Source organism: Hemitrygon akajei, unplaced genomic scaffold (genome assembly GCF_048418815.1).
Source record: "Hemitrygon akajei unplaced genomic scaffold, sHemAka1.3 Scf000092, whole genome shotgun sequence".
Taxonomy (NCBI): domain Eukaryota; kingdom Metazoa; phylum Chordata; class Chondrichthyes; order Myliobatiformes; family Dasyatidae; genus Hemitrygon; species Hemitrygon akajei.
The window spans coordinates 2,739,735-2,762,100 of NW_027331978.1; the positions used below are offsets into that span (position 1 = coordinate 2,739,735).

The following is a 22,366-nucleotide window of genomic DNA, read 5'->3' on the forward strand; positions in this document are numbered from 1 at the left end:
TGAGACCCTACACACCCCTGACAGGCTCCTGACACACAGTGAGATCCAACAGATGCCTAGCTGTGCGCTGACAATCTGTGAAACCCCATACGCCCCTGACAGGGTCCTGACACACTGTGACACCCCACACACCCCTGACAGGGTCCTGACACACTGTGACACCCCACACACCCCTGACAGGTTCATGACACACTGTGAGACCCCACACACCCCTGACAGGGTCCTGACACACTGTGAGACCCCACAGAACTCTGGCAGGGTCCTGACACACTGTGACACCCCACACACCCCTGACAGGGTCCCGACACACTGTGAGACCCCACAGAAATTTGGCAGGGTCCTGACACACTGTGAGACTGCACGCAACCCTGACAGGGTCCTTATACACTGTGAAACCCCACACATCCTTACAGGTTACTGACACACTACGGGTCACTACACACCCCTGACATCATCCTGACACACAGAGAGGCGGCATACACCCCTGACAGGGTCCGGACACACTACGAGACTCCACACACCTCTGACATCGTCCTGACACACTGTGAGATGCCACATATCCCTGAGAGGTTCCTGATACACTGTCAGACGTGACACTTCCCCGACAGGATCCTGATACACAATTACATCCGACACACACCTGATAGGGTCCTGATACACTGGAATTTAGAAGGATGCGAGGGGATCCGATTGGAATATATAAGATTTTTAAGGGATTGGACACGCTAAAGACAGGAAATATTCCCGATGTTGAGGGAGTCCAGAACAAGAGGCCACAGCTAACAATAAGGTGTAGGCCATTTGAAACAGAGTTGAGGAAAAACGTTTTCACCCAGAGAGTTGTGGATCTATGGAATGCTCTGCTTCAGAAGGCAGTGGAGACCAATTCTCTGGATGCTTTCAAGAAAGAGTTAGATAGAGCTCTTAAAGATTGCGGGGTCAAGGGATAAGCGGAGAAGGCAGGAACAGGGTACTGATTGTGGATGATCAGCCATGATCACATTGAATGGCGGTGCTGGCTCAAAAGGCTGAATTGCCTGCACCTGCACCTGTTGTCTATTATCAATTGACAAACCCAGAGACCCCACACAACCCAGGCAGGGTCTTGACACTCTATGACACGCCACACACCCCTGACAGGTTCCTGACACACTGTGACACCCCACACAACCCTGACAGGTTCCTGACACACTGTGAGACCCCACACACACCTGACAGGGTCCTGACACACTGTGAGACTCCACACACCCCTGACAGGGTCCTGACACACTGTGAGACCCCACACACCCCTGACAGGCTCCTGACACACTGTGAGACCCCACAGACCTTTGGCAGGGTCCTGACACACTGTGAGACCCCACACACCCTTGATAGGGTCCTGACACACTGTGAGACCCCACACACCCCTGACAGGGTCCTGACACACTGTGAGACCCCACACACCCCTGCCAGGGTCCTGACACACTGTGAGACCCCACACACCCCTGACAGGCTCCTGACACACAGTGAGATCCAACAGATGCCTAGCTGTGCGCTGACAATCTGTGAAACCCCATACGCCCCTGCCAGGGTCCTGACACACTGTGACACCCCACACACCCCTGACAGGGCCCTGACACACTGTGACACCCCATAAACCCCTGACAGGTCCATGACACACTGTGAGACCCCACACACCCCTGAAAGGGTCCTGACACACTGTGAGACCCCACAGAACTCTGGCAGGGTCCTGACACACTGTGACACCCCACACACCCCTGACAGGGTCCCGACACACTGTGAGGCACCACAGACTCCTGGCAGGGTCCTGACACACTGTGTCTCCCCACACACCCCTGACATGGTTCCGACAAACTTTGAGACCCCACACACACCTGACACGGTTCCGACACACTGTGAGACACCGGACACCCCTGACAGGGTCCTGATACGCTGTCAGACGCGACACACCCCCTGACAGGTTCCTGATACACCATGACATCCCACACACACCTGATAGGTTCCTGATACTCTGAAATTTAGAAGAATGCGAGGGGATCTGATTGAAACATATAAGATTTTTAAGGGAATAGACACGATAGAGACAGGAAACATGTTCCCGAGTCCAGAACAAGAGGACACAGCTAACAATAAGTGGTAGGTCATTTAGAACGGAGATCAGGAAGAAATTGTTCACCCAGAGGGTTGTGCATCTGTGGAACGTTCTGCTTCAGAAGGCAGTGGAGAACAATTCTCTGGATGCTTTCAAGAAAGAGTTAGATAGAACTCTTAAAAATTGCGGAGTCAAGGGATATGGGCAGAAGGCAGGAACGGGGTACTGATTGTGGATGATCAGCCGTGATTACATTGAATGGCGGTGCTGGCTCAAAAGGCTGAATTGCCTACACCTGCACCTATTGTCTATTATCAATTGACAAACCGTGAGACCCCACACACTCCTGGCAGGATCCTGACAAACTGTGAGACACCACACACGCCTGACAGTCTCCTGAAACAATGTGAGACCCCACACACGCCTGACAGGGTCCTGACACACTGTGAGAGCCCACACACCCCTGACAGGGTCCTGACACACTGTGAGACACCCACACTCCCCTGAAAGGGTCCTGACACGTTGTGAGATCCAACACACCCCTGACAGGGTCCTGACACACTGTGAGAGCCCACACACCCCAGAAAGGGTCCTGTCACGCTGTGAGACCACACACACCCCTGAAAGGGTCCTGACACGTTGTGAGATCCAACACACCCCTGACAGGGTCCTGACACACTGTGAAACAGCACACACCCCTGAAAGGGTCCTGACAGGCTGTGAGACCACACACAACCTTGACAGGGTCCTGACACACTGTGACACCCCACACACCCCTGACAGGGTCTCGACACACAGTGAGACCCCACAGAACTTTGGCAGGGTCCTGACACACTGTGAGACCCCACACACCCCTGATAGGGTCCTGACACACTGTGACACCACACACACCCCTGACAGGTTCCTAGACAAACTGTGAGACCTCACACACCCCTGACAGGGACCTGACACACTGTGAGAATCCACACACCCCTGACAGGGTCCTGCCAGACTGTGAGACCCGGTACACCCCTGACACAGTCCTGAAAAACTGTGAGATTTCACAAACATCTCAAAGGTTCCAGACACAGTGTCAGACACTACACAGCCCTGACAGGATCCAGACACACTACGAGTCACTACACACCCCTGACATCATCCTGACACGCTGTGAGACCGCACACACCCCAGATAGGGTCCTGACACACTACGAGACTCCACACACCTCTGACATCTTCCTGACAAACTGTGAGACCCCACAAAACTTTGGCAGGGTCCTGACACACTGTGACACCCCACACACCCCTGACAGGGTCCCGACACACAGTGAGACCCCACAGAACTTTGGCAGGGTCCTGACACACTGTGACACCCCACACACCCCTGACAGGGTCCCGACACACTGTGAGACCACACAGAACTTTGGCAGGGTCCTGAGACACTGTGAGACCCCACACACCCCTGATTTTGTCCTGACACACTGAGACACCCCACAAACCCCTGACAGATTCCTAGACACAGTGTGAGACCCCACACACCCCTGAAAGGGTCCCGACACGCTGTGAGACCCCACACACCCCTGACAGGCTCCTGACACACAGTGAGATCCAACAGATGCCTAGCTGTGCGCTGACAATCTGTGAAACCCCATACGCCCCTGACAGGGTCCTGACACACTGTGACACCCCACACACCCCTGACAGGGTCCTGACACACTGTGACACCCCACACACCCCTGACAGGTTCATGACACACTGTGAGACCCCACACACCCCTGACAGGGTCCTGACACACTGTGAGACCCCACAGAACTCTGGCAGGGTCCTGACACACTGTGACACCCCACACACCCCTGACAGGGTCCTTATACACTGTGAAACCCCACACATCCTTACAGGTTACTGACACACTACGGGTCACTACACACCCCTGACATCATCCTGACACACAGAGAGGCGGCATACACCCCTGACAGGGTCCGGACACACTACGAGACTCCACACACCTCTGACATCGTCCTGACACACTGTGAGATGCCACATATCCCTGAGAGGTTCCTGATACACTGTCAGACGTGACACTTCCCCGACAGGATCCTGATACACAATTACATCCGACACACACCTGATAGGGTCCTGATACACTGGAATTTAGAAGGATGCGAGGGGATCCGATTGGAATATATAAGATTTTTAAGGGATTGGACACGCTAAAGACAGGAAACATTCCCGATGTTGAGGGAGTCCAGAACAAGAGGCCACAGCTAACAATAAGGTGTAGGCCATTTGAAACAGAGTTGAGGAAAAACGTTTTCACCCAGAGAGTTGTGGATCTATGGAATGCTCTGCTTCAGAAGGCAGTGGAGACCAATTCTCTGGATGCTTTCAAGAAAGAGTTAGATAGAGCTCTTAAAGATTGCGGGGTCAAGGGATAAGCGGAGAAGGCAGGAACAGGGTACTGATTGTGGATGATCAGCCATGATCACATTGAATGGCGGTGCTGGCTCAAAAGGCTGAATTGCCTGCACCTGCACCTATTGTCTATTATCAATTGACAAACCCAGAGACCCCACACAACCCAGGCAGGGTCTTGACACTCTATGACACGCCACACACCCCTGACAGGTTCCTGACACATTGTGACACCCCACACAACCCTGACAGGTTCCTGACACACTGTGAGACCCCACACACACCTGACAGGGTCCTGACACACTGTGAGACTCCACACACCCCTGACAGGGTCCTGACACACTGTGAGACCCCACACACCCCTGACAGGCTCCTGACACACTGTGAGACCCCACACACCCCTGCCAGGGTCCTGACACACTGTGAGACCCCACACACCCCTGACAGGCTCCTGACACACAGTGAGATCCAACAGATGCCTAGCTGTGCGCTGACAATCTGTGAAACCCCATACGCCCCTGCCAGGGTCCTGACACACTGTGACACCCCACACACCCCTGACAGGGCCCTGACACACTGTGACACCCCACACACCCCTGACAGGGTCCTGACACACTGTGAGACCCCACACACCCCTGACAGGCTCCTGACACACAGTGAGATCCAACAGATGCCTAGCTGTGCGCTGACAATCTGTGAAACCCCATACGCCCCTGCCAGGGTCCTGACACACTGTGACACCCCATAAACCCCTGACAGGGCCCTGACACACTGTGACACCCCACACACCCCTGACAGGGCCCTGACACACTGTGACACCCCATAAACCCCTGACAGGTCCATGACACACTGTGAGACCCCACACACCCCTGAAAGGGTCCTGACACACTGTGAGACCCCACAGAACTCTGGCAGGGTCCTGACACACTGTGAGACTCCACACACCCCTGACAGGGTCCTGACACACTGTGAGACCCCACACAACCCTGACAGGCTCCTGACACACTGTGAGACCCCACAGAATTTTGGCAGGGTCCTGACACACTGTGAGACCCCACACACCCTTGACAGGGTCCTGACACACTGTGAGACCCCACACACCCCTGCCAGGGTCCTGACACACTGTGAGACCCCACACACCCCTGACAGGCTCCTGACACACAGTGAGATCCAACAGATGCCTAGCTGTGCGCTGACAATCTGTAAAACCCCATACGCCCCTGACAGGGTCCTGACACACTGTGACACCCCACACACCCCTGACAGGGCCCTGACACACTGTGACACCCCACAAACCCCTGACAGGTCCATGACACACTGTGAGACCCCACACACCCCTGAAAGGGTCCTGACACACTGTGAGACCCCACAGAACTTTGGCAGGGTCCTGACACACTGTGACACACACACACACACACACCACTGACAGGGTCCTGACACACTGTGAGACTCCACACACCCCTGACAGGGTCCTGCCAGACTGTGAGTCCCCATACACCCCTGACACAGTCCTGAAAAACTGTGAGATTTCACAAACATCTCAAAGGTTCCAGACACAGTGTCAGACACTACACAGCCCTGACAGGATCCTGACAATCTGTGAGATCCCACAGACTGACGGGTTACCGATGCACTGTGAGACCCTACACATCCTTACAGGTTCCTGACACACTACGAGTCACTACACACGCCTGACATAATCCTGACACACTGTGAGACCGCACACACCCCAGACAGCGTCCTGACACACTACGAGACTCCACATAACTCTGACATCGTCCTGACACACTGTGAGACCCCACAGAACTTTGGCAGGGTCCTGACACACTGTGACACCCCACGCACCCCTGACAGGGTCCTGACACACTGTGAGACCCCACAGAACTTTGGCAGGGTCCTGACACACTGTGAGACCCCACACACCCCTGATAGTGTCCTGACACACTGTGACACCACACAAACCCCTGTCAGATTCCTAGACACACTGTGAGACCCGACACACCCCTGAAAGGGTCCCGACACGCTGTGAGACACCACACACCCCTGACAGGGTCCTGACACACTGTGAGATACCACACACCCCAGAAAGGGTCCTGTCACGCTGTGAGACCACACACACCCCTGAAAGGGTCCTGACACGTTGTGAGATCCAACACACCCCTGACAGGGTCCTGACACACTGTGAAACAGCACACACCCCTGAAAGGGTCCTGACAGGCTGTGAGACCACACACAACCTTGACAGGGTCCTGACACACTGTGACACCCCACACACCCCTGACAGGGTCTCGACACACAGTGAGACCCCACAGAACTTTGGCAGGGTCCTGACACACTGTGAGACCCCACACACCCCTGATAGGGTCCTGACACACTGTGACACCACACACACCCCTGACAGGTTCCTAGACAAACTGTGAGACCTCACACACCCCTGACAGGGACCTGACACACTGTGAGAATCCACACACCCCTGACAGGGTCCTGCCAGACTGTGAGACCCGGTACACCCCTGACACAGTCCTGAAAAACTGTGAGATTTCACAAACATCTCAAAGGTTCCAGACACAGTGTCAGACACTACACAGCCCTGACAGGATCCAGACACACTACGAGTCACTACACACCCCTGACATCATCCTGACACGCTGTGAGACCGCACACACCCCAGATAGGGTCCTGACACACTACGAGACTCCACACACCTCTGACATCTTCCTGACAAACTGTGAGACCCCACAAAACTTTGGCAGGGTCCTGACACACTGTGACACCCCACACACCCCTGACAGGGTCCCGACACACAGTGAGACCCCACAGAACTTTGGCAGGGTCCTGACACACTGTGACACCCCACACACCCCTGACAGGGTCCCGACACACTGTGAGACCACACAGAACTTTGGCAGGGTCCTGAGACACTGTGAGACCCCACACACCCCTGATTTTGTCCTGACACACTGAGACACCCCACAAACCCCTGACAGATTCCTAGACACACTGTGAGACCCCACACACCCCTGAAAGGGTCCCGACACGCTGTGAGACCCCACACACCCCTGACAGGCTCCTGACACACAGTGAGATCCAACAGATGCCTAGCTGTGCGCTGACAATCTGTGAAACCCCATACGCCCCTGACAGGGTCCTGACACACTGTGACACCCCACACACCCCTGACAGGGTCCTGACACACTGTGACACCCCACACACCCCTGACAGGTTCATGACACACTGTGAGACCCCACACACCCCTGACAGGGTCCCGACACACTGTGAGACCACACAGAACTTTGGCAGGGTCCTGAGACACTGTGAGACCCCACACACCCCTGATTTTGTCCTGACACACTGAGACACCCCACAAACCCCTGACAGATTCCTAGACACACTGTGAGACCCCACACACCCCTGAAAGGGTCCCGACACGCTGTGAGACCCTACACACCCCTGACAGGCTCCTGACACACAGTGAGATCCAACAGATGCCTAGCTGTGCGCTGACAATCTGTGAAACCCCATACGCCCCTGACAGGGTCCTGACACACTGTGACACCCCACACACCCCTGACAGGGTCCTGACACACTGTGACACCCCACACACCCCTGACAGGTTCATGACACACTGTGAGACCCCACACACCCCTGACAGGGTCCTGACACACTGTGAGACCCCACAGAACTCTGGCAGGGTCCTGACACACTGTGACACCCCACACACCCCTGACAGGGTCCCGACACACTGTGAGACCCCACAGAAATTTGGCAGGGTCCTGACACACTGTGAGACTGCACGCAACCCTGACAGGGTCCTTATACACTGTGAAACCCCACACATCCTTACAGGTTACTGACACACTACGGGTCACTACACACCCCTGACATCATCCTGACACACAGAGAGGCGGCATACACCCCTGACAGGGTCCGGACACACTACGAGACTCCACACACCTCTGACATCGTCCTGACACACTGTGAGATGCCACATATCCCTGAGAGGTTCCTGATACACTGTCAGACGTGACACTTCCCCGACAGGATCCTGATACACAATTACATCCGACACACACCTGATAGGGTCCTGATACACTGGAATTTAGAAGGATGCGAGGGGATCCGATTGGAATATATAAGATTTTTAAGGGATTGGACACGCTAAAGACAGGAAATATTCCCGATGTTGAGGGAGTCCAGAACAAGAGGCCACAGCTAACAATAAGGTGTAGGCCATTTGAAACAGAGTTGAGGAAAAACGTTTTCACCCAGAGAGTTGTGGATCTATGGAATGCTCTGCTTCAGAAGGCAGTGGAGACCAATTCTCTGGATGCTTTCAAGAAAGAGTTAGATAGAGCTCTTAAAGATTGCGGGGTCAAGGGATAAGCGGAGAAGGCAGGAACAGGGTACTGATTGTGGATGATCAGCCATGATCACATTGAATGGCGGTGCTGGCTCAAAAGGCTGAATTGCCTGCACCTGCACCTGTTGTCTATTATCAATTGACAAACCCAGAGACCCCACACAACCCAGGCAGGGTCTTGACACTCTATGACACGCCACACACCCCTGACAGGTTCCTGACACACTGTGACACCCCACACAACCCTGACAGGTTCCTGACACACTGTGAGACCCCACACACACCTGACAGGGTCCTGACACACTGTGAGACTCCACACACCCCTGACAGGGTCCTGACACACTGTGAGACCCCACACACCCCTGACAGGCTCCTGACACACTGTGAGACCCCACAGACCTTTGGCAGGGTCCTGACACACTGTGAGACCCCACACACCCTTGATAGGGTCCTGACACACTGTGAGACCCCACACACCCCTGACAGGGTCCTGACACACTGTGAGACCCCACACACCCCTGCCAGGGTCCTGACACACTGTGAGACCCCACACACCCCTGACAGGCTCCTGACACACAGTGAGATCCAACAGATGCCTAGCTGTGCGCTGACAATCTGTGAAACCCCATACGCCCCTGCCAGGGTCCTGACACACTGTGACACCCCACACACCCCTGACAGGGCCCTGACACACTGTGACACCCCATAAACCCCTGACAGGTCCATGACACACTGTGAGACCCCACACACCCCTGAAAGGGTCCTGACACACTGTGAGACCCCACAGAACTCTGGCAGGGTCCTGACACACTGTGACACCCCACACACCCCTGACAGGGTCCCGACACACTGTGAGGCACCACAGACTCCTGGCAGGGTCCTGACACACTGTGTCTCCCCACACACCCCTGACATGGTTCCGACAAACTTTGAGACCCCACACACACCTGACACGGTTCCGACACACTGTGAGACACCGGACACCCCTGACAGGGTCCTGATACGCTGTCAGACGCGACACTCCCCTGACAGGTTCCTGATACACCATGACATCCCACACACACCTGATAGGTTCCTGATACTCTGAAATTTAGAAGAATGCGAGGGGATCTGATTGAAACATATAAGATTTTTAAGGGAATAGACACGATAGAGACAGGAAACATGTTCCCGAGTCCAGAACAAGAGGACACAGCTAACAATAAGTGGTAGGTCATTTAGAACGGAGATCAGGAAGAAATTGTTCACCCAGAGGGTTGTGCATCTGTGGAACGTTCTGCTTCAGAAGGCAGTGGAGAACAATTCTCTGGATGCTTTCAAGAAAGAGTTAGATAGAACTCTTAAAAATTGCGGAGTCAAGGGATATGGGCAGAAGGCAGGAACGGGGTACTGATTGTGGATGATCAGCCGTGATTACATTGAATGGCGGTGCTGGCTCAAAAGGCTGAATTGCCTACACCTGCACCTATTGTCTATTATCAATTGACAAACCGTGAGACCCCACACACTCCTGGCAGGATCCTGACAAACTGTGAGACACCACACACGCCTGACAGTCTCCTGAAACAATGTGAGACCCCACACACGCCTGACAGGGTCCTGACACACTGTGAGAGCCCACACACCCCTGACAGGGTCCTGACACACTGTGAGACACCCACACTCCCCTGAAAGGGTCCTGACACGTTGTGAGATCCAACACACCCCTGACAGGGTCCTGACACACTGTGAGAGCCCACACACCCCAGAAAGGGTCCTGTCACGCTGTGAGACCACACACACCCCTGAAAGGGTCCTGACACGTTGTGAGATCCAACACACCCCTGACAGGGTCCTGACACACTGTGAAACAGCACACACCCCTGAAAGGGTCCTGACAGGCTGTGAGACCACACACAACCTTGACAGGGTCCTGACACACTGTGACACCCCACACACCCCTGACAGGGTCTCGACACACAGTGAGACCCCACAGAACTTTGGCAGGGTCCTGACACACTGTGAGACCCCACACACCCCTGATAGGGTCCTGACACACTGGGACACCACACACACCCCTGACAGGTTCCTAGACAAACTGTGAGACCTCACACACCCCTGACAGGGACCTGACACACTGTGAGAATCCACACACCCCTGACAGGGTCCTGCCAGACTGTGAGACCCGGTACACCCCTGACACAGTCCTGAAAAACTGTGAGATTTCACAAACATCTCAAAGGTTCCAGACACAGTGTCAGACACTACACAGCCCTGACAGGATCCAGACACACTACGAGTCACTACACACCCCTGACATCATCCTGACACGCTGTGAGACCGCACACACCCCAGATAGGGTCCTGACACACTACGAGACTCCACACACCTCTGACATCTTCCTGACAAACTGTGAGACCCCACAAAACTTTGGCAGGGTCCTGACACACTGTGACACCCCACACACCCCTGACAGGGTCCCGACACACAGTGAGACCCCACAGAACTTTGGCAGGGTCCTGACACACTGTGACACCCCACACACCCCTGACAGGGTCCCGACACACTGTGAGACCACACAGAACTTTGGCAGGGTCCTGAGACACTGTGAGACCCCACACACCCCTGATTTTGTCCTGACACACTGAGACACCCCACAAACCCCTGACAGATTCCTAGACACAGTGTGAGACCCCACACACCCCTGAAAGGGTCCCGACACGCTGTGAGACCCCACACACCCCTGACAGGCTCCTGACACACAGTGAGATCCAACAGATGCCTAGCTGTGCGCTGACAATCTGTGAAACCCCATACGCCCCTGACAGGGTCCTGACACACTGTGACACCCCACACACCCCTGACAGGGTCCTGACACACTGTGACACCCCACACACCCCTGACAGGTTCATGACACACTGTGAGACCCCACACACCCCTGACAGGGTCCTGACACACTGTGAGACCCCACAGAACTCTGGCAGGGTCCTGACACACTGTGACACCCCACACACCCCTGACAGGGTCCTTATACACTGTGAAACCCCACACATCCTTACAGGTTACTGACACACTACGGGTCACTACACACCCCTGACATCATCCTGACACACAGAGAGGCGGCATACACCCCTGACAGGGTCCGGACACACTACGAGACTCCACACACCTCTGACATCGTCCTGACACACTGTGAGATGCCACATATCCCTGAGAGGTTCCTGATACACTGTCAGACGTGACACTTCCCCGACAGGATCCTGATACACAATTACATCCGACACACACCTGATAGGGTCCTGATACACTGGAATTTAGAAGGATGCGAGGGGATCCGATTGGAATATATAAGATTTTTAAGGGATTGGACACGCTAAAGACAGGAAACATTCCCGATGTTGAGGGAGTCCAGAACAAGAGGCCACAGCTAACAATAAGGTGTAGGCCATTTGAAACAGAGTTGAGGAAAAACGTTTTCACCCAGAGAGTTGTGGATCTATGGAATGCTCTGCTTCAGAAGGCAGTGGAGACCAATTCTCTGGATGCTTTCAAGAAAGAGTTAGATAGAGCTCTTAAAGATTGCGGGGTCAAGGGATAAGCGGAGAAGGCAGGAACAGGGTACTGATTGTGGATGATCAGCCATGATCACATTGAATGGCGGTGCTGGCTCAAAAGGCTGAATTGCCTGCACCTGCACCTATTGTCTATTATCAATTGACAAACCCAGAGACCCCACACAACCCAGGCAGGGTCTTGACACTCTATGACACGCCACACACCCCTGACAGGTTCCTGACACATTGTGACACCCCACACAACCCTGACAGGTTCCTGACACACTGGGAGACCCCACACACACCTGACAGGGTCCTGACACACTGTGAGACTCCACACACCCCTGACAGGGTCCTGACACACTGTGAGACCCCACACACCCCTGACAGGCTCCTGACACACTGTGAGACCCCACACACCCCTGCCAGGGTCCCGACACACTGTGAGACCCCACACACCCCTGACAGGCTCCTGACACACAGTGAGATCCAACAGATGCCTAGCTGTGCGCTGACAATCTGTGAAACCCCATACGCCCCTGCCAGGGTCCTGACACACTGTGACACCCCACACACCCCTGACAGGGCCCTGACACACTGTGACACCCCACACACCCCTGACAGGGTCCTGACACACTGTGAGACCCCACACACCCCTGACAGGCTCCTGACACACAGTGAGATCCAACAGATGCCTAGCTGTGCGCTGACAATCTGTGAAACCCCATACGCCCCTGCCAGGGTCCTGACACACTGTGACACCCCACACACCCCTGACAGGGCCCTGACACACTGTGACACCCCATAAACCCCTGACAGGTCCATGACACACTGTGAGACCCCACACACCCCTGAAAGGGTCCTGACACACTGTGAGACCCCACAGAACTCTGGCAGGGTCCTGACACACTGTGAGACACCCACACTCCCCTGACAGAGTCCTGACACACTGTCAGACGCGACACTCCCCTGACAGGTTCCTGATACACCATGACATCCCACACACACCTGATAGGTTCCTGATACTCTGAAATTTAGAAGAATGCGAGGGGATCTGATTGAAACATATAAGATTTTTAAGGGAATAGACACGATAGAGACAGGAAACATGTTCCCGAGTCCAGAACAAGAGGACACAGCTAACAATAAGTGGTAGGTCATTTAGAACGGAGATCAGGAAGAAATTGTTCACCCAGAGGGTTGTGCATCTGTGGAACGTTCTGCTTCAGAAGGCAGTGGAGAACAATTCTCTGGATGCTTTCAAGAAAGAGTTAGATAGAACTCTTAAAAATTGCGGAGTCAAGGGATATGGGCAGAAGGCAGGAACGGGGTACTGATTGTGGATGATCAGCCGTGATTACATTGAATGGCGGTGCTGGCTCAAAAGGCTGAATTGCCTACACCTGCACCTATTGTCTATTATCAATTGACAAACCGTGAGACCCCACACACTCCTGGCAGGATCCTGACAAACTGTGAGACACCACACACGCCTGACAGTCTCCTGAAACAATGTGAGACCCCACACACGCCTGACAGGGTCCTGACACACTGTGAGAGCCCACACACCCCTGACAGGGTCCTGACACACTGTGAGACACCCACACTCCCCTGACAGAGTCCTGACACACTGTGAGAGCCCACACACCCCTGACAGGGTCCTGACACACTGTGAGACCCCAACACTCCCCTGACAGAGTCCTGACACACTGTGAGACCCCACACACCCCTGACAGGGTCCTGACTCACAGTGAGATCCCACACACCCTGACAGGCTCCTGAAACACTGAGACCCCACTCACACCTGGCACGATCCTGAAACAGTGTGAGACCCCAAACACGCCTGGCACGGTCCTGAGAGGATGTGAGACCCCACACTCTTAATCAGATACTGACACCCGCCGAGACCCCTCACATCCCTAAACAGGTTCCTGACAAACTACGAGTCTCCACACATTCCTGACAGGGTACTGACAGACTGTGAGACCCCATACGCCCCTGACCCGGTCCTGACACGCTGTGAGACATGAGACTCCACTGTAGGGTCCTGACACACTGTGAGACCCCACATACCCCTGACAGGGTCCTGACACACTGTGAGACCCCACACACCCCTGACAGGATCCTGACCCAATTTGAGTCCCCACACAGCCCTGACAGGGTCCTGACACACTGTGAGACCCAACACACCCCTGACAGGTTCCTGACCCAATGTGAGACCCCACAGAGCCCTGACAGCGTCCTGACGCACTGTGAGACCCCGCACACATTTGCCAGTGTCCCGACACACCGTGAGACCCCACAAACCCGTGGCGGAGTCCTGACACAGTGTGAGACCCAACACACCCCTGACAGGTTCCTGACACACTGTGAGACACCACACACCCCTGACAGGGTCCTGTCACACTGTGAGACCCCACACACCCCTGACAGGGTCCTGACACACTGTGAGAACCCACACACCCCTGGCACGTTCCTGACACACTGTGAGACCCCACACACCCCTGACAGGGTCCTGACACACTGTGAGACCCCACACACCCCTGGCACGGTCCTGACACAATGTGAGACCCCACACAGCCCTGACAGCGTCCTGACACACTGTGAGACCCCGCGCACATTTGCCAGGGTCCCGGAACACCGTGAGACCCACAAACCCGTGGCAGAGTCCTGACACACTGTGAGACCCGACACACCCCTGACAGGGTCCTGAGACACTGTGAGATCCAGCACACATTTGCCAGGGTCCCGACACACTGTGAGACCCAACACACCCCTGACAGGCTCCTGACACACTGTGAGACCCCACACACCCCTGACAGGGTCCTGACACACTGTGAGACCCGACACACCCCTGACAGGGTCCTGAGACACTGTGCGACCCGACACTCCCCTGACAGGTTCCTGATACACCATGACATCCCACACACACATGATAGGGTCCTGATACACTGTAATTTAGAAGGATGCAAGTGGATCTGATAGAAACGCATAAGATTTTTAAGGGATTGGATACGCTAGAGACAGGAAACATGTTCCCGAGTCCAGAACAAGGTCCACAGCTAACAATAAGGGATAGGCCATTTAGAACAGAGCTGAGGAAGAACTACTTCACCCAGAGAGTTGTGGATCTATGGAATGCTCTGCTTCAGAAGGCAGTGGAGACCAATTCTCTGGATGCTTTCAAGAAAGAGTTAGATAGAGCTCTTAAAGATTGCGGAGTCAAGGGGTATGGGGAGAAGGCAGGAACGGGGTACTGATTGTGGATGATCAGCCGTGATCACATTGAATGGTGGTGCTGGCTCAAAAGGCTGAATTGCCTAAACCTGCACCTATTGTCTATTATCAATTGACAAACCCAGAGACCCCACACACTCTTGACAGGGTCGTGACACACTGTGAGACCCCACACAACCCTGGCTGGGTCCTGACACACAGTGAGACCCCACACACCGCTGACAGGGTCCTGACACACTGTGAAACACCACAGACCCCTGGCAGGGTCCTGACACACAGTGAGACCCCACAGATGCCTAGCAGTGCGCTGACAATCTGTGAAACCCCATATGCCCCTGACAGGGTCCTGACACACTGTGAGACCCCACACACCCTTGCCAGGGTCTCGATACACTGTGAGACACCACACACGACTGACAGGATGTTAGACCCCACAGTCCTAACCGGATACTGACACACGCTGAGACCCCTCACACCCCTAAACAGGTTAGTGACACACTACGGGTGCCTACACGTTCTTAACAGGGTCCTGACACAATGTGAGACCCCACAAACCCGTGGCAGAGTCCTAACACACTGTTAGACCTAACACAACTTTGACAGGGTCCTGACATAAAATGTGACCTCAAACAACCCAGGTAGGGTCTTGACTCACTGTGAGACCCCACACACCCCTGGTAGGGTCCTGACACACAGTGATACCCCACAGATGCCCAGCAGGACGCTGACAATCTGTGAGACCCCATACGCCCTTGACATGGTATTGACACACTGTGAGATCCCACACACCCTTGACAGGGTCCCGATACACTGTGAGACCCCACACACACCTGACAGGGTCCTGACACACTGTGAGACCCCACACACACCTGACAGTGTCCTGACACACTGTGAGACCCCACACACACCTCACAGGGTCCTGATACATTGTGAGACCCCACACACACCTGACAGTGTCCTGACACACTGTGAGACCCCACACACACCTGACAGTGTCCTGACACACTGTGAGACCCCACACACACCTGATAGGGTCCTGATACTCAGAAATTTAGAAGGATGCGGGGGGATCTGATTGTAATATATAAGATTTTTAAGGGATTCGACACGCTAGAGACAGGAAACATGTTTCTGAGACCAGAACAGGAGGCCACAGCCAACTATAAGGGGTAGGCCATTTAGACCGGAGTTCAGGAAAAACTTTTTTCCCCATAGAGTTATGGATCTATGGAATGCTCTGCTTCAGAAGGCAGTGGAGACCAATTCTCTGGATGCTTTCAAGAAAGAGTTAGATAGAGCTCTTAAAGATTGTGGAGTCAAGGGGTATGGGGAGAAGGCAGGAACGGGGTACTGTTTGTGGATGATCATGCATGATCACATTGAATGACGGTGCTGGCTCAAAAGGCTGAATTGCCTACACCTGCACCTATTGTCTATTTTCAATTGACAAACCATGAGACCACACACACCCCTGACAGGGTCCTGACACACTGTTAGACCCCACACACCCCTGACAGGGTCCTGGCACACTGTAAGACCCCACACACCCTTGACAGGGTCTCGATACACTGTGAGACCCCACACACCCCTGGCGGGGTCCTGACACACTGTGAGAACCCACACACCCCTGACAGGGTCCTGACACACTGTGAGAACCCACACACCCCTGGCGGGGTCCTGACACACAGTGAGACCTCACAGATGCCTAGTAGGGCGCTGACAATCTGGGAGACCCCATACGCCCCTGATAGGGTCCTGATACACGGGAATTTAGATGGATGCGAGGGGATCTGATTGAAATATATAAGATTTTTAAGGGATTGGACACGCTAGAGACAGGAAACATGTTCCCGAGACCAGAACAAGAGGCCACAGCTAACAATAAGGGGTAGGCCATCTAGAACGGAGTTCAGGAAAACCTTTTTCACCCAGAGAGTTGTGGATCTATGGAATGCTCTGCTTCAGAAGGCAGTGGAGACCAATTCTCCGGATGCTTTCAAGAAAGAGTTAGATAGAGCTCTTAAAGATAGCGGAGTCAAGGGATAAGCGGAGAAGGCAGGAACGGGGTACTGATTGTGGCTGATCAGCCATGATCACATTGAATGGCGGTGCTGGCTCAAAAGGCTGAATTGCCTGCACCTGCACCTATTGTCTATTATCAATTGACAAACCCAGAGACACCACACACCCCTGGCTGGGTCGTGACACACTGTGAGACCCCACACAACCCTGGCTGGGTCCTGACACACAGTGAGACCCCACACACCCCTGACAGGGTCCTGACACACTGTGAAACACCACAGACCCCTGGCAGGGTCCTGACACACAGTGAGACCCCACACACTCCTGACAGGGTCCTGACACACTGTGAGACCCCACACACTCCTGACAGGGTCCTGACACACTGTGAGACCCCACACACCCCTGACAGGCTCCTGAAACACTGGGACCCCCCACACACCTGGCACGGTCCTGACAGGATGTGAAACCCCTCACACTCCTAAACAGGTTCCTGACACACTACCAGACTCCGCACATTTCTGACAGGGTCCTGACACACTGTAAGACCCCATACGCCCTTGACAGTGTCCTGATACACTGTGGGACCCCATATGCCCCTGACAGGATACTGACACACTGTTAGACCCCACACAAACCTGACAGGGTCCTGACACACTGTGAGACCACACACACCTGACATGTTCCTGACACACTGTGCCCTCCCCATACATCCCTGGAAGAGGCTGGACACAGTGCATAACCCGACACACCCCTGACAGGTTTCGAACACACTTTGAGATCCCACGCATTCCACCCACCCACCCACAGTGCATGTTCTGATCAGCAAAGATGCTTCTTTGCATTTTGATTCAGTGACGGTGAGAGGGGAGGGTGAGCTGTGATTCCCCGACCTGTTCCTTTGACAGAATGCCCACTATCCTCTTATCTATCTCCATACACCACATCAACACTAGGGATTAAAAGATTCTTCCTCAAGAGCAATGATATCTGTGGCAGTAGTGAGAAGTTGTCCAGTACGGGACAGTTGAGGGTCAGTAAACTACCAGGGAAATACTCACCTTCACAGCACAATTAATGTGGAAATGTGATGACCTGGTGTTTATCTGGACCAGGCCTCTCTGTCCTGTCAGCGGTCTGTTAATTGAATTTACTTTACTGTCCGAACATCCATGGACAAATCCAATTTATGCAATAGCTTTGAGCTAACTCTTGTGTGCTTAAATACTGAGTTTTGAGTTGAGGCATCTAACAGTTTGTCCACTGTCTGTTCCCATGGAAGATGTTCAACAGAAACACAAGGAGACTCTGCGGGCACAAACTGAAACACTGAGAGTGAACACGATCCTGATGAGGGAGAAGGTGAAGGATTTCCAGCTGGTTGATCGATACGCTGAGCTCACGGTCATTTCTATTGTTCGAGATCGGAGACTGGTGGAACATGAGCTGCTGGCAAGAGGCAGAGACCACGAGGAGTGGAGAGAGAAACATCTCCGCGGAGAGCTGGAAAAAATCCGGACTGATCAGTTGTTCCAGAGCAGCTTTTCCCGGAGTAAATCCAAATCTGGGAGTTCAGCAGCAATGGCTGGAGTCCCGGGGATAGGGAAGACAACAATGGTACAAAAGATTGTTTATGACTGGGCCACAGGGACAATATACCAACAGTTCCAATTTGTCTTCAGTTTCAAATTCCGCGATTTAAACTCCATTAACTGTAGAATAAACCTGAAGGAACTGATTCTGGATCAGTATCCTTACTTTGGGAATATCCTGAGAGAGGTTTGGAAGAACCCAGAGGGATTGCTGTTTATATTCGATGGTTTGGATGAATTCAATGACAAAATCGATTTTGCTGACAGTCAGAGAGACACAGAACCTCGGTCAACATGCACAGATCCTGAATTCAAGTGCAAGGTGTCTGACATTGTGCACAGTTTAATCCAGCACAAGCTGCTCCCGGGGTGTTCAGTGCTAGTGACCACCCGCCCAACTGCGTTACATTTATTGGAAAAGGCTGAGATCGGTACCGAAGCTGAAATCCTGGGATTTTCTGGTGAGGAAAGGAAGGAATATTTCATGAGGTATTTTGAAGATCAGACGGTGGCGGAAGCTGTTTTCAAACACGTGAAGGAGAACGAGATCCTGTACACCATGAGCTACAACCCCTCCTACTGCTGGATCCTCGCTCTGACACTGGGCCCCTTTTTCACACAAAGAGTCAGGGACCGGCAGCGAGTTCCCAAGACCATCACCCAACTGTACTCCTACTATATTTACAACATCCTAAAAAACCATGGCCGTGAGATTGAGAACCCCCGTGATGTGTTACTCAGGGTTGGTCAGATGGCCTTCAGAGGAGTGTCTGAGAGGAAGATTGTGTTTACAGATAGAGATTTGATCAAGTACAACCTGCAGCCTTCCCAGTTCCTGTCCGGGTTCCTGATGGAGCTTTTGGAGAGAGAGAATTCTGCCCGGAGTGTGGTGTACACTTTCCCACACCTCACCATCCAAGAGTTTGTAGCTGCAGTCGCACAATTCCTGATCCAAGATGGCAGAGATATTATGAAACTCCTCACTGAAGCCCACTGCGTGAAGGATAGGCAGTTTGAGGTATTTCTCCGTTTTGTTGCTGGTCTCTCCAACCCAATGACTGCTCGGGGCCTGGAGGAGTTTCTGGGTCCATTTCCTCATCACACAACCTGCCGGGTGATTGACTGGATGATGGTGGAGGTTAAACGCCAGAGTGGAGACACGAGGAGGGAAGCTGGTAAAAGGAGCTTCCTGAACACATTGCACTACCTGTTTGAGTCTCAGAATCGTGGACTGGCTCAGGCCGCACTGGGATCTGTGGAAACACTTTCATTAGGTGGAATGACACTGACCCCGATTGACTGCGCGGTCCTGTCTCATGCCATCGGACTCTGTGATACAATAAAACACCTCAACCTGGCTCTCTGCCACATTCAGTGTGAAGGAATCCAGCGGCTGGGACCCGGGCTGCACAAGTGCCAGGAGTTGAGGTAACTTGATTTATCTCTCACTCTGAACTGTGAAACTGTCTCATTGTGTTGTTTCAATGTAAAGGAATTTTGGTAAATTTGTAGTAAATCGGATTGTGAAGAATTGTGACAAATGCCCAGGGGATCGTTCAGTAATTCCCCAAGGACGGGAGGGTTCTGTGGTTCCTTGTGAAGGGATGTTGGAGACTTCATCAAATCAGATAACAATGGCCATTGGTATAATGGTAGTAAATCACAGGAATGGCCGTGTTTCCTGCTGCCTGTGACACGTCCATTGACAATGTTCCTTCTCACTGTTACTGACACCCAGACCGACACTGACTGCAGAAGGTGGGTCAGAGATTCACACCCCCTTCCCGGTGAGGGACAAGAGATCGTCAGCAGACTGTCCCAGTGAGAAGGAAAGAAATACCATTGTGAGATTGTCCTCCCACTGCCTTTCCCCGTGTGTGACTTTGCTCACCTCCAGATACGCAAAGAGCGAGGGCGCATCTCCTCTGGGGCTCTGTTCAGACCCAACACACACGTACAGAAAATTTCTGCCTCCTGTCGTCTTGTAGGATTATCGTTTACCCTTGGAATCCTCCTGTGGGACCTCTCATCCCAATCCCCCTTCCATTCTTTGGAATCTCACCCCCATCCCCATTCCTCCTGTGGGCTCTCTATTACTCTTTCCTCATCCTCCTGTGGGATGTCTTTTCCACACAACCCCCCCCCTCCCTTCCTGTGAGATCTCTCCTCCCCATCCCCCTTCCTCTTGTGAGATCTCTCCTCCCCATCCATCTTCCTCCTGTGAGATCTCTCTTCCCCATCTCCCTTTCACCTATGAGATCGCTGTTCCCCATTCCCCATCCTTCTATGGATTTCCCTTTCCCATCCCTTTCTGCTGTTGGAACTCTCTCCCCCATCGACTTCCTCCTGTGGGATCTCTCTCCCCATCGACTTCCTCCTGTCGGATCTCTCTTTGGCATGCCCCATTGTCCTGTGCAATTTCTCTTCCCCAACCCCTTTCTCCTGTGAGATTTATCTTCCCAATCCCACATTCTGCTGTGGAAACTCTCTTCCACATCTCTCCTCCTCCTGGCCGATCTCTCAACCCCTTCCCACTTCATCCTGTTTAATCTCTCTTTATATCCCGCTTCCTCCTGTGGGATCTATCTTCCCCATCCCCTTCCTGTGAGATCTCTCTTCCCCATCCCCCTTCTTCTTGTGGGATCTCTCCTCCCCATCCCTCTTCCTCCTGTGAGATCTGTCTTCCCCATCTCCCTTTCATCCTGTGGGATTTCTCTTCCCCATCTCCCTTTCACCTATGAGATCGCACTTCCCCATCCCCCTTCCTTCTATGGATTTCTCTTCCCTATCCCTTCCTGCTGTTGGAATTCTCTTCCCCATACCCATTCCTCCTGTGCGATCTCTCTCCCCCATTGACTTCTTCCTGTCGGATCTCTCTTTGGTATGCCCCATTGTCCTGTGGGTTCCCTCTTCCCCATCCCCCTTCCTCCTGTGGGTTCCCTCTTCCCCATCCCCCTTCCTCCTGTGGGATTTCTTTTCCCCATCCCCCTTCCTCCTGTGGGATCTCGCTTCCCCATCCCCTTCCTCCTTTGGTATCTCTCTTCCCCATCCCCATCCCCATTTCGCCTGTGGGAACTCTTCTCCCCATAGAATCTTAAAATCATAGCACACTACAGCACAGAAAAGAAGCCATTCAGTCCTTC

The 22,366-nt window shown here is 53.4% G+C and overlaps 1 protein-coding gene across 2 annotated transcripts in view; it reads left to right on the top strand.

The window, feature by feature from the left end:
* The window catches only part of LOC140722908 (NACHT, LRR and PYD domains-containing protein 3-like), a 133,501-nt gene that overhangs the window by 40,653 nt on the left and 70,482 nt on the right, over positions 1–22,366 (top strand). For both annotated transcript variants that reach the window (XM_073037545.1, XM_073037546.1), the window contains exon 6: positions 18,914–20,651. In XM_073037545.1, the coding sequence (XP_072893646.1) occupies positions 18,914–20,651 (1,738 nt within the window). The remainder of the gene's footprint in view (positions 1–18,913; positions 20,652–22,366) is intronic.